Source organism: Mchenga conophoros, linkage group LG3 (assembly GCF_057382185.1).
Source record: "Mchenga conophoros isolate Kocher_MC1m ecotype Shallow Benthic linkage group LG3, M_conophoros_male_GT1.1, whole genome shotgun sequence".
In the NCBI taxonomy this organism is placed as follows: Eukaryota; Metazoa; Chordata; class Actinopteri; order Cichliformes; family Cichlidae; genus Mchenga; species Mchenga conophoros.
The window spans coordinates 57,625,585-57,639,036 of NC_140528.1; the positions used below are offsets into that span (position 1 = coordinate 57,625,585).

The 13,452-nt window shown below is 40.6% G+C and overlaps 1 protein-coding gene across 1 annotated transcript in view; it reads right to left on the reverse strand.

Annotated features, from left to right (window-relative positions):
* LOC146579723 (scavenger receptor cysteine-rich type 1 protein M160-like) overlaps positions 1 to 11,071 on the reverse strand; it is a 40,183-nt gene extending 29,112 nt beyond the window's left edge. Inside the window, 10 exon segments of the mRNA XM_085267987.1 lie at positions 84 to 431; positions 525 to 839; positions 3,301 to 3,612; positions 3,737 to 4,069; positions 4,155 to 4,481; positions 4,602 to 4,925; positions 5,026 to 5,340; positions 6,069 to 6,827; positions 6,921 to 7,232; positions 11,014 to 11,071. Of these exon segments, the coding sequence (XP_085124113.1) occupies positions 84 to 431; positions 525 to 839; positions 3,301 to 3,612; positions 3,737 to 4,069; positions 4,155 to 4,481; positions 4,602 to 4,925; positions 5,026 to 5,340; positions 6,069 to 6,827; positions 6,921 to 7,232; positions 11,014 to 11,071 (3,403 nt within the window).
* Positions 11,072 to 13,452: the final 2,381 nt, after the last annotated feature.

The window sequence follows — 13,452 nt, forward strand, 5'->3', positions numbered from 1 at the left end:
ATGTCTCTTAAAGAAAACAAAGATACATATCACACAAAAATACATTAACATGCAGTGTGTTCCATGCCAAAAAGTGATGTCACCTGAACAGATGACACCAGCATCAGAATAATGTCCATTGTAGTAGTAGTAGTAGTAGTAGTAGTAGTAGTAGTAGTAGGGGTTTCCCCATCCAGGGTGTTGACATTCAGTTAGAGAACTTTCATTTCCTGAACAGCTCACACCACTGAGCCAGATCTGTCCAGTTCCTGCACCAAAGTAAGCTGATCGAGGAGCTTGTAGTGCAGACCCACAGTTTAACTGTCTGCAAACCACCTCGGCATCATTTAAGTCCCAGTTATAATCAGAGACTGTTCCCCAGACATTATCATGATAAACTTCAACTCTGCCAGAACATCGGCTCGATCCAGAACCAGCCAACCTGATCAGATCTAAAAGGCAAAGAACATGAAAAAAAGTTAAATACAGCCTTACCTCAAAAAAGACTATCTTGCAATATCATGTTGATCCAGCAGTTTTCACACCTGAACAGATGACAGCAGCATCCTGACCATGTTCACATCTGTTTGATCCAAATCCACTGTGCTGACACGCAGTTAGAGAACTTTCATTTCCTGAACAGGTCACATGATCAAGCCAAATCTGTCCAGTTCCTGCACCAAAGTGAGCTGATTGAGGAACTTCCAGTGCCGACCCACAGTTTAACTGTCTGCAAACCACCTCAGCATCATTTAAGTCCCAGCCATCATCACAGACTGTTCCCCAGCTGTTATTGTGGTAAACTTCAACTCTTCCAGAACATCGAGTCGATCCAGATCCAGTTAAAATGATGGACACAGCTGAAAACAAAACACAGAGATTATATAAAGGGAACCAAACATAGAATACTTTAAGATTCCAGCCATAGATTCCAAGTTATAGCAGAACGGTAAACTGAAAGGTGTAATACTGTCAGTCCACACAGCTTTAACACTAATAAAACAGTCTATAAAAAGTCCAATGGATTCACTCCTGATCTACAAAGACATTCAGCTCCCAAATTTGTATTATGACAGAGTTTGTGAGGACTGCAGAACATCCACATTAAGAAAGTTGAAGCAGGAGACTTTGTTTGAATTGTTTCAATTACAAGACCTGAAAAGAACTAAGAAAACTTCAAGTTGCAGACTTTATCAAATCTTTCAGGGGTATGGTCTCCCTTAATCATGCACACACACACTCACACACAGACACACACTCACGCACAGACACACACACACACACACACACAAGCCCGTTCAGCAATCTTAGTGAGGACCTTCATTGACATAATGCTTTCCCTTGCCCAGGGGTCAGCAACCTTTAACACCCAAAGAGCCACTTGGACCCAGTTTTCACGCAAAAGAAAACACTGGGAGCCGCAAATACTTTTTGACATCTAAAATGAAGATAACACTGTATATATTGGGTTTTTTTTACCTTTATGCTTTGTGTGAACAACTAAAGTAAGTAAGTAAAGTTTATTTATTAAGCGCTTTTCACAGACAGGCAGTCACAAAGCGCTGTACACAAATATTAAAATAAACAATACAATCAATAGACATTATACACAATGTAAAAGATCAAATGTAAATAATATAAAGAATATAAAATACGTAGATCAACAAAAGGCTTGTTTGAACAGAAAAGTTAAACTGCTTTTTAAAAGAATCCACAGAGCAACTAAGGTGCGTTACTTGTGAAATCCATGAAGTGCTAATGAGAAAATTACATTTTATTTATGTAATTAACACATTTTGAACTCTTAAAGAAATATAACAAAAGGAAAGACACCCAGCTGAACTAAAATGATCCATGTAGCAAACAAAAAAACTGTTGTGAGCCGCCACCCTTATATCGCCTTTGGGCTTTTGGAGCCTTGACCTGACTTTTAAAAAATAATTGGAAAAAAAGAACTATGCTGCTAAAAGATGAAAAATGGATATTTGCATAATTCTGCCTAAATATGTATTTTACCTGGTTAATGTGTGTGGCGGGGGGGCTGCAGCGCCGCTGCATGGGAGTCGGACGCACCTGAGCGGCACCCGCAGTCACGCCTCGTCGCCTCAAAGTCTGTGCTCTCTCTGCTGTTGCTTTGGTGTGTGTCGGGCTGTGAGCTGAAAAGCTACAGCCGGCTGTATGCGTACAACAACCGTGTGTGAAAAGTGGTCGATAAAGAGATGCTGAAAAGCATGTTGATGGAAACATCGTCGGGTCTGCCGTGATATGTATACAATAAGACTTATGGTCCCGAACCTCTGCGCACAGCGCCTGCAAATCGGGGCTGCATGAAGTCACTTTCATCTTCACGCAGGACTGTAAGCTGTCATCTGTGAGGCATGAGCGGTGTTTGTTTTTAACATAGTTCACGGTGGAGAACAGCTAACGACATAATAAGGATCAGAAGATCCATAATTGGCCTACCTGGGGTCGAAAGCCTCGATAAATGCACAGCGTTTCGGCGGGTATACTGGCTTCCGCGAGTGTGACGCTTATTTTGAGCGATGAAAAAAATAATAAGATATAATTTTATTTTTATATTTCAAAATCACAATAATCTTCCAATTTAGAACTACAAGTTAAAAAAAGAACTAAACACAAATAAAATACACTTCAGCTAAATACTTCAAATTTAATTTCCCAAACCACCCAGAGCCGCAAAATAAAGACTAAAGAGCCGCATGAGGCTCCGGAGCCGCGGGTTGCCGACCCCTGGCCTAACCGTAGCCCTTACCCTAAACCTAACCATAACCTAATTGTAACCCTGACACTAAAACCACATTTTGAGCATCAAGAATGCCTTTACAAGCCTTCAAACTTTTGAGGACCGGTTTGTGTGTTCTCACAAGTGACTGTTGGTTCTCACAAGTGTAGTAGAATAAAGATGTCGGTCCTCACAAAGATAGATATACAGGAACACACACACACACACACATATGTCAGGCTGACTTTCCCTCTCTGAAAATATCTTCCATGTCCCGCTCATAAATGTTCATTTGAAACTATTAAAATGTTCCTTTAAGGTATTTAAATGAAATCTCTAATCTTATAAGTTATTTAAAAAGTAATGTATAGCTCTCTGGATCTGAGCTGCGTTTAAAGAGAAAGATGCAAACATTTTACCACTCAAATATTCTACAGTGTGGTTCTTGCACAGGTGAGTTTGACTGTTCACACTGAATTTCATTATAAAACACACTAATAAGTGGAAGACGGAAGTCTAAAAAAAAGGTTATTTTTACAGTGTTTAACATTCATCAGATCATCAAAAGAATATCTCACCTGAACAGATGACAGCAGCATCCTGACCATGTTCACATCTGTTTGATCCAAATCCACTGTGCTGACACTCAGTTAGAGAACTTTCATTTCCTGAACAGGTCACATTGTCAAGCCAAATCTGTCCAGTTCCTGCACCAAAGTGAGCTGATTGAGGAACTTCCAGTGCCGACCCACAGTTTAACTGTCTGCAAACCACTTCAGCATCATTTAAGTCCCAGCCATCATCACAGACTGTTCCCCAGCTGTTATTGTGGTAAACTTCAACTCTGCCAGAACATCGACTTGATCCAGATCCAGTTAATCTGATTGGACCTTTTAATGAAAAACATGTGACACAAACGATGTTTTAATATATGTAGGTTAAAGAAAACAAAGATACATATCACACAAAAATACATTAACATGCAGTATGTTCCATGTCAAAAAGTGATGTCACCTGAACAGATGACACCAGCATCAAAATAATGTATATTGTAGTAGTAGTAGTAGTAGTAGTAGTAGTTTCCCCATCCAGAGTGTTGACATTCAGTTAGAGAACTTTCATTTCCTGAACAGCTCACACCACTGAGCCAGATCTGTCCAGTTCCTGCACCAAAGTAAGCTGATCGAGGAGCTTGTAGTGCAGACCCACAGTTTAACTGTCTGCAAACCACCTCAGCATCATTTAGATCCCAGTTATGATCAGAAACTGTTCCCCAGACTTTATTGTGAAAGATTTCAACTCTGCCAGAACATCGGCTCGATCCAGAACCAGCTAATCTAATCAGATCTAAAAGGGAAAGAACATGAAAAACATTATAATAAATCCTTACATCAAAAAAGACTTAATGGAAGACACAAATGAACAGTCTAACTGACAGTTTTCTCACCTGAACAGATGACAGCAGCATCCTGACCATGTTCACATCTGTTTGATCCAAATGCACTGTGCTGACACTCAGTTAGAGAACTTTCACTTCCTGAACAGGTCACATTGTCAAGCCAAATCTGTCCAGTTCCTGCACCAAAGTGAGCTGATTGAGGAACTTCCAGTGCCGACCCACAGTTTATGTGTCGGCAAACCACCTGAGCATCATTTAAGTCCCAGCCATCATCACAGACTGTTCCCCAGCTGTTATTGTGATAAACTTCAACCCTACCAGAACATCGAGTCGATCCAGATCCAGTTAATCTGATCACACCTTTTATGTAAAAGACATAACACAAACTATATTTCAATACATATCTTAAAGAAAATACAGATGCATAACACTCAAAAATACATTAACATGCAGTTTTTTCATATCAAGAAGTCATGTCACCTGAACACATGACACCAACATCATAAGAATGTAAACTGTAGTAGTTGTTGTAGTAGTTTCCCCATCCAGAGTGTTGACATTCAGTTACAGAACTTTCATTTCCTGAACAGCTCACACCACTGAGCCAGACCTGTCCAGTTCCTGCACCAAACTTATATGATGGGGTAGCTTGTAGTGCAGACCCACAGTTTATCTCTCTGCAAACCACCTCAGCATCGTTTAAGACCCAGTTATTATCAGAAACTGTTCCCCAGACATTATCATGATAAACTTCAACTCTGCCAGAGCATCGAGATGATCCAGAACCAGCTAATCTAATCAGATCTAAAAGGGAAAGAACATGAAAAACATTATAATAAAACCTTACATCAAAAAAGACTTAATGGAAGACACAAATGAACAGACTAACTGAATGTTTTCTCACCTGAACAGATGACAGCAGCATCCTGACCATGTTCACATCTGTTTGATCCAAATCCACTGTGCTGACACTCAGTTAGAGAACTTTCATTTCCTGAACAGGTCACATGATCAAGCCAGATCTGTCCAGTTCCTGCACCAAAGTGAGCTGATTGAGGAACTTCCAGTGCCGACCCACAGTTTAACTGTCTGCAAACCACTCCAGCATCATTTAAGTCCCAGCCATCATCACAGACTGTTCCCCAGCTGTTATTGTGGTAAACTTCAACTCTTCCAGAACATCGAGTCGATCCAGATCCAGTTAAAATGATGGACACAGCTGAAAACAAAATACAGAGAAGATATGAAGGGGACCAAAAATAGAATACTTTTAGTTTCCAGCCATAGATTCCAAGTTATAGCAGAACGATAAACTGAAAGGTGTAATACTGTCAGTCCACACAGCTTTAACACTAATAAAACAGTCTATAAAAAGTCCAATGGATTCACTCCTGACCTACAAAGACATTCAGCTCCAAAATTTGTATTATGACAAAGTTTGTGAGGACTGCAGAACATCCACATTAAGAAAGTTGAAGCAGGCAACTTTGTTTGAATTGCTTCAAGATCAAAACTTCAAGTTGCAGCCTTTATCAAATCTTTCAGGGGTATGGTCTCCCTTAAACACACACATACAGACTCACTCACAGACACACACACACAGATGACAGGCTGACTTTCCCTCTGAAAAGATCTTCCATGTCCCGCTCATAAATGTTCATTTGAAACTATTAAAATGTTCCTTTAAGGTATTTAAAATGAAATCTGTCATCTTGTAAGTTATTAACAAGTAATGTATAGCTCTCTGGATCTGAGCCGCGTTTATAGAGAAAGATGCAAACGTTTTACCGCTTAAATATTCAACAGTTTGGTTCTTGCACAGATGACTTTGACTGTTCACACTGAATTTCATTATAAAACACACTAATAAGTGGAAGACGGAAGTCTAAAAAAAAGGTTGTTTTTACAGTGTTTAACATTCATCAGATCATCAAAAGAATATCTCACCTGAACAGATGACAGCAGCATCCTGACCATGTTCACATGTGTTTGAACCAAATCCACTGTGTTGACACTCAGTTAGAGAACTTTCATTTCCTGAACAGGTCACATTGTCAAGCCAAATCTGTCCAGTTCCTGCACCAAAGTGAGCTGATTGAGGAACTTCCAGTGCAGACCCACAGTTTATCTGTCTGCAAACCACCTGAGCATCATTTAAGTCCCAGCCATCATCACAGACTGTTCCCCAGCTGTTATTGTGATAAACTTCAACTCTGCCAGAACATCGACTTGATCCAGATCCAGTTAATCTGATTGGACCTTTTAATGAAAAACATGTGACACAAACGATGTTTTAATATATGTCCCTTAAAGAAAACAAAGATATATATCACACAAAATACATTAACATGGAGTGTGTTCTATGCCAAAAAGTGATGTCACCTGAACAGATGACACCAGCATCAGAATAATGTCCATTGTAGTTGTGGTAGTAGTAGTTTCCCCATCCAAAGTGCTGACATTCAGTTAGAGAACTTTCATTTCCTGAACAGCTCACACCACTGAGCCAAATCTGACCAGTTCCTGCACCAAAGTAAGCTGATCGAGGAGCTTGTAGTGCAGACCCACAGTTTAACTGTCTGCAAACCACCTCAGCATCATTTAGGTCCCAGTTATAATCAGAGACTGTTCCCCAGACGTTATTGTGAAAGATTTCAACTCTGCCAGAACATCGGCTCGATCCAGAACCGGCCAACCTGATCAGATCTAAAAGGCAAAGAACATGAAAAGCAGTTAAATACAGCCTTACCTCAAAAATGACTATCTTGCAATATCATGTTGATCCAGCAGTTTTCACACCTGAACAGATGACAGCAGCATCCTGACCATGTTCACATGTGTTTGATCCAAATCCACTGTGTTGACAGTCAGTCAGAGAACTTTCATTTCCCGAACAGGTCACATCATCAAGCCAAATCTGTCCAGTTCCTGCACCAAAGTAAGCCGATCGAGGAGCTTGTAGTGCTGTCCCACAGTTTATCTGTCTGCAAACCACCTCAGCATCATTTAAGCCCCAGCCATCATCACAGACTGTTCCCCAGCTGTTATTGTGATAAACTTCAACCCTGCCAGAACATCGAGTCGATCCAGATCCAATTAATCTGATCACACCTTGTATATAAAAAGATATAACACAAACTATATTTCAATATACATCCCTTAAAGAAAATATAGATGCATAACAGTCAAAAACACAGTGACGTGCAGTATTAGGTCTTCGTATCGCAATTGATTTCTATAATTTATTCAATACCAATTCGATTCAATTTTGACTCAGAAAAATCAGAAATATTATAATTATCATGATCATCATTATCATGTACATAACTATATTTTTATATCTATGTATAAAAATAAAGGTGACAAGCATGGAAATTCGTAAGAGGTGTAAACACCACAGCAGATGTGTCACTGTACTGGGTCACGGACCCAGTGCTTTGTGTTTATTGGTGAACTGACAGTTCAGATTATTATTAGGAGTTATGGTTCTCTGGTTACGGTACATCCCTGGATTGTGGTTTCTGTTTTGTGTCATCTCTGTTCTTCAGGTTCCTAGATTTCCTTTATCTTTTTTCTTTTCTTTGTAGTGTGTAAAGTGTAAACAGCAGTAAATACTAAATATTGAATGCTGTTGTGCAGCACGCAGGACCGACAGCACACAATGTGCTTTGAAGTAGCAGTCAAGAAAGGTGTAGTTTATCTCTATGAACAGTGAACACCCAAGTGCACACCTGTGTGGATCAGCACGCTCATATTCAAAAGGTTTCCCCATGTAACGGTCTGCTAAAGGGTGTAGAGAGCCATAGCCCCACCCCCCAGGGCATGAAGCAGGCATGGAGGAGATCTAGGCTCCAGACATCCAGAGACCCCAGAGTGCGAGAGCCCAAGGAGGACCACCGGAGGGGCATCCGTGCCACCCTCCTGGGAAGAGCTGAGGAGAGCCCAAGATGAGGGGTCACCCAGTAGCCACGGAGCAGAAACCAGAGGGGGCTGCACTGGCGTGCCCGCCGGCTCTGCCGGCAGCCAGCTGTGCCTAAGTGAATCAAGCCTCAGGCCCAGAGGCCGGAGGCCCAACGGCCCCCTACGCCCCGGAAAAGGCCTGACCACACAACAGTCGCCAGGCCCCGCCAAGTAGCCACCGGGTGTGAGCTGGTACATACCTGAGCGCCCAGCCCCAGACACCAAGAACCACCAACGCACCAACCCCTGAGGGCATCAGTCACCGGCAGGGAGTATGGTGAGGGGAGATAGGCCTCCACACTTTGGAGGGCCTGGGAGTTCCCAGAGAGGTGGAGTCTAAGATCCGACCTGACATATAGACACAGACAAACAGGCATACACAGACACAAACATGCATTCCCACCCTCATGCACACATATACAAATACTCAGCACTCACCCAATGTAAGGATATACATAAATGGACATGTACACACAATCACACTCCCCAAACATACTCTATACCCCAGGTCCAGGTATCCACGCCCCCAGAGGGGGAAACGGCACCTAGACCCAGGAGATGTTACCCTTTCCCCCGGGGTGGAGGCAAGCAGACCGCCCCAGGCTCCACAGCAGCAGGGAGGCCCAAGATCCCAAACGAACGGCCAATACCTCCTCCCAGCCCCCCTGCCCCGATGGCCAGCAGAGAATAGGGGTGTGTGAAGACCCCAAACCTCCCTCCTCTCGCTCATGTGTAGTGTTGCTGCGTGTTGTTCTAAAGTGCATTTGAAACACAGGAGAGCATGGTGCTGCTGCCAGAGATTAGCAGGTGTTAGCACGGTCCCTCCCGAGTCACAACCAGAGCCACTAACCAGGTTATGACCACAAACCCCAGGTTAAGCCCTCCAGGCAAAGGCGGGACCAAACCACAACCCCCCAGCCCCGCTATGTGATGGAGCCGATCACAGGAGCCCAGAGGGATTGATCTAATGTGGTGGCAGAGGCTGTCTCGAGACTAATGTGATCTATTAGATTGTTTCTATATTGGCTAGAATTAAGATTATTTTTATTTTTCCAGTTCATGAGGACCGTTTTCTTGGCAATGCATAGGGCAGTAAAAACATGTGGGCTGTATTAGTTTCTGTAGTGACATCATCCAATTTGCCCATCAAGCACACTAAAGGGGAGGTTGGAATTTTACATTTCAGACACTTTGATAAGTCTTTACATATCCCACGCCAAAACTTCTGCACTGGTGGACAGAACCAAAGAGCGTGCATGTAATTGTCTGGTGTATTGCCTTGACAGTGTGAGCAGTTGTTGGAAGATGTAAAGCCCATCTGGAACATCCGATGACCTGTATAGTGCACTCTATGTAGTATTTTGTATTGTATTAATTGCAGACTGGGATTTCTAATCAATTTAAATGTTTTTAAGCATACCTGAGACCAGAAGTTTTGGTCTAAGCTGACTGATAAATCTGCTTCCCACTTTGCAATAGGAAGAGATATTGATTCATCTATTTTAGAAAGTGTTCTGTATATTTTAGACAATAATTTGGGGGCACTTAAGAGTAATAAATTGAACCACACTTGGTGGTGTTTGTAATTCAACTTGACTGAGGTTAAATTTCTTTTTTATTATGGATTTAATTTGTTGATATTCTAAAAATCTTTTCTTGTTGATCCCATATTGTATAACTAGTCTGTCAAATGGAATAAAGTCTGTTCCTTCTAATATATGTTCCAAGTATTTAATTCCTTTACAACTCCATTCTGGAAAATTAATCATATTATTGTTTTGTAATATGTCAGGGTTATTCCAGATAGGTGTACATTTGCATGGGATTAATGAAGACTCCGTTATTTTTAGAAACTCTCACCATGCTGTCAGAGAAGAGCTGATGCTGACGCTTTTAAAGCATTCATGTCTTTTGATGTTTGAGCTGATAAATGGTAGGTCTGAAATCTCTAGATTATTGCATAGTGCCTGTTCAACCTCTAGCCAGGGCTCATCTAAGAAGGTATGTTTTAACCATCCTGAGATTAACTGAAGCCTGTTGGCTAGGAAGTATTGTTGAAAGTTTGGCACATCTAATCCTCCTTTATCCTTGGTTCTTTGTAGCGTTTTTAAACTGATACGCGGGGGTTTATGTTTCTAAAGGAATTTAGAAATATACGAATCCAGAGATCTGAATCAATCTTGTGATGGCTTGTTGGGGATCATTGAAAATAAGTAATTTATTTTTGGCAAGACCATCATTTTTATAGTGGCGACCCTTCCCATGAGTGATATGGGTAGAGATTTCCATCTAGTCAGATCACCTTCTACTTTCTTTAGAAGTGGGATGTGGTTTAATTTAGTTAAGTCTGAAAGCTTAGGAGAGACATTAATACCTAAATATTTAATATTTCCAGATTGTAGTGGGGCAGAAGAAGAATTATGGAAGGAGCAGTTAAAATCTACAGAAGAACTGTAGATTTTGATCTTGAAAACCAGTTTATTAGAGTAATTACCTCAGAAAGGTTGGTTTGTGAGCTTTGGAGAAAAAGCAACACATCATCCGCATAGAGACTGATTTTATGTTCTACGTTCTTACATTTTATGCCCTTAATTGTTGTAGCTTGTCTAAGTGCTGCTGCTAGTGGTTCGATAAAAATTGCAAAAAGTGAAGGGGAGAGTGGGCACCCCTTTCGGGTGCCCCTCAGGAGACAGGAGCTGGAGGATATCTGGTCATTTCTTCTAACACGAGCTGTTGGGGAATTATATATTCTTAGCCAGTTTATGAAAGAGTTTCCAAAGCCAAATTTGTTTAAAGTTGCAAATAAAAAATTCCAGTTAACCCTGTCAAACGCTTTCTTCATCTAGAGATAATATTGTGGTTAAAATGTTTTTACTGTATGAGTAGTCTATTAAATTAAGTAATCTATGTGTGTTTGTTGATGATTGCCTACCTTTTATGAAACCTGTTCCTAAGGTTCCTGTTTCCACATCGTAGTGTCTAGTCTGCATCTTGGTACTTTGTCTGAGTGTCCTTTTTTGCTTAGGTAGTCCTTCTCCATTGTTTATGGTTTCAGTTCTGGAATTCTGTTATCCCAGCTATGATTCCCTCCTATCTCTGATTCCCTTATTACACCAGCCCTGTGTTTTTCCCTGTCGTTCCTCAGTCGTCATATTTTGTCAGGTTATGTCATGCCACATCATGAAATCCCAGTTTTGATCATCCTTCCTAGTTTGAATTTAGCTTTTAATTCTTGTGCTCGTGTATTGTATTTCTAAGTTTGTTTTCTGCCAGTGAATAAAAACTGCCGCCTTCAAGTTAAATATTCCTTGTCTGAGTCCTTTGCGTCGGTCAAACCTCTGCCTGTCACACAGCTCACCATGACAAGATGCTTTTGTGTCAAAGTGACTGCAGCTAAAACACAGAAAAGCATGATTGGGATTTGGCTTGGCTTTTAATAGCAGATAACCTGTAAAAATACTCTGCAGTAGGTCAAAAACGGAAGAATACCACAAATAAACATATGAACATTACCTGATGCTGCTGAAGTGAAGCAGAGGAATTTTACAGAGGTTTATTAGAGACACAGCTGAGCGTTTTGCACTTTGGCATATTTTTCAAAAGTTTACATTTCTCTGATTTTTAACAACCCACCCCTATGCAGTATGTTCCATATAAAAAAGTTTTGTCACCTGAACAGATGACACCAACATCATAAGAATGTCCATAGTAGTTGTAGTAGTTTCCCCATCCAGAGTGTTGACATTCAGTTAGAGAACTTTCATTTCCTGAACAGCTCACACCACTGAGCCAAATCTGTCCAGTTCCTGCACCAAATTGAACTGATTGAGGAACTTCCAGTGCCGACCCACAGTCTAACTGTCTGCAAACCACCTCAGCATCCTTTAAGTCCCAGTTATAATCAGAAACTGTTCCCCAGGTGTTATTGTAAAAGATTTCAACTCTGCCAGAGCATCGAGTCGATCCAGATCCAGTTAATCTGATTGTGGATGTACCTGAAAAAGCAAACCATAAAAAACCTAAAAATTACATACAGTAGGCTATAGCAACTGTTTTCTTTCTTTTTTTAAACTTTCTGAACCCATATATTGCTGAAAAATACTTTGTATACTTTGTTTCTTTCTACTAAAAAGACATCCTTAGCCTTAAGTTCCGCTGAATTATTTTTTAAGGAAACTAAAATTACACCGTAGCACCAAAAATTTACATGAAAAATGCAAGGTTTGATTTAGAAGATTGCACACTAAGTCACGGGCTGTATTAGAAAATGTAAGTGATGGTGGCATTTCTGTCTTGTTATCAAATATGTAAAAAAAACAAAAAAAACAAACATCAAAAATGAAACTTGATGATTTTGTAAATTGTAACAATGCTTTTTTTTGCTCACCAGGCAGCTGTGCGTGACAACCTGAAAAGTGGAAAAAGACAAAACCAGTTTAGAGCAGAAGATGTCTTGCACTTGTGAGAAAGCAAATATGTGAAACTTAACAGTAAAGTCTTTTTTTCATAATTCTTAAATCAAAATATTTTTCACGAAAAAATCAAAATCTGACAAACTCCATTTAATTTTAAACTGCAACCCTGGCATATCTGATAGGAATTTCGCACAGTTTTTCTAACCACCCATTACAAAAAATTGCCCGTAATAACATATTATTTAATAACTGATTAAACTCTTGAATACTGTTGAGATTAAATTATTTGAAGTACCTCAATTCTATGCTTTGGATTAACTAAAATGCCATATAACCATATAGTGTAGTATTAAGTGGACACAGCCCTGAAAAATAAAGGCATTAGACTACGTGTCCTTAGGGGGTAGATTCTCACCCACGCTTGCCTGGGGGGAAAAAAGTCGATAACAGGGCTCCATCTTCTAGTGGAAAGTTACTGAAGCACTGGTGTTTAGACTCGAATGAGAGAGCTAGCAATAACTGTTAGGGGTACACCCTCATTTTGAGGTCTGCTGCACTGTGTCATGCAGAACACCTCTCCCTTCTAGAAGTAATTGTGTAAGAGAAAAAAGTGTGAAATTGTCTACTGAGCAGTGTTTTGTCTTCCATCAGATGCCTATGACGAGTCAAAAGAACTTGGTGAAGTGTTGATATTTAACAATTGGGGGCTCGTCCGGGATTCCAATACTAGGCTAAGAAAGACAGATTAAGCGGTTTGGGGGGTCAACCAGCAAAGCGAACAGAGACCCTCATTCTCATTTTAAAATAAAGGTAAGCACCACCTGTTCAAAGTCAAAATCAAAGCTTGCATGTTGGAGCTTATCTAAATTGTCTGTTCGCTTAGTTGATGGAATTCTCAGAGTCAATTTGCTGCAGTAGACAAAGAGATGATGTGTGATCTGTCTCAGTGTGTTAGA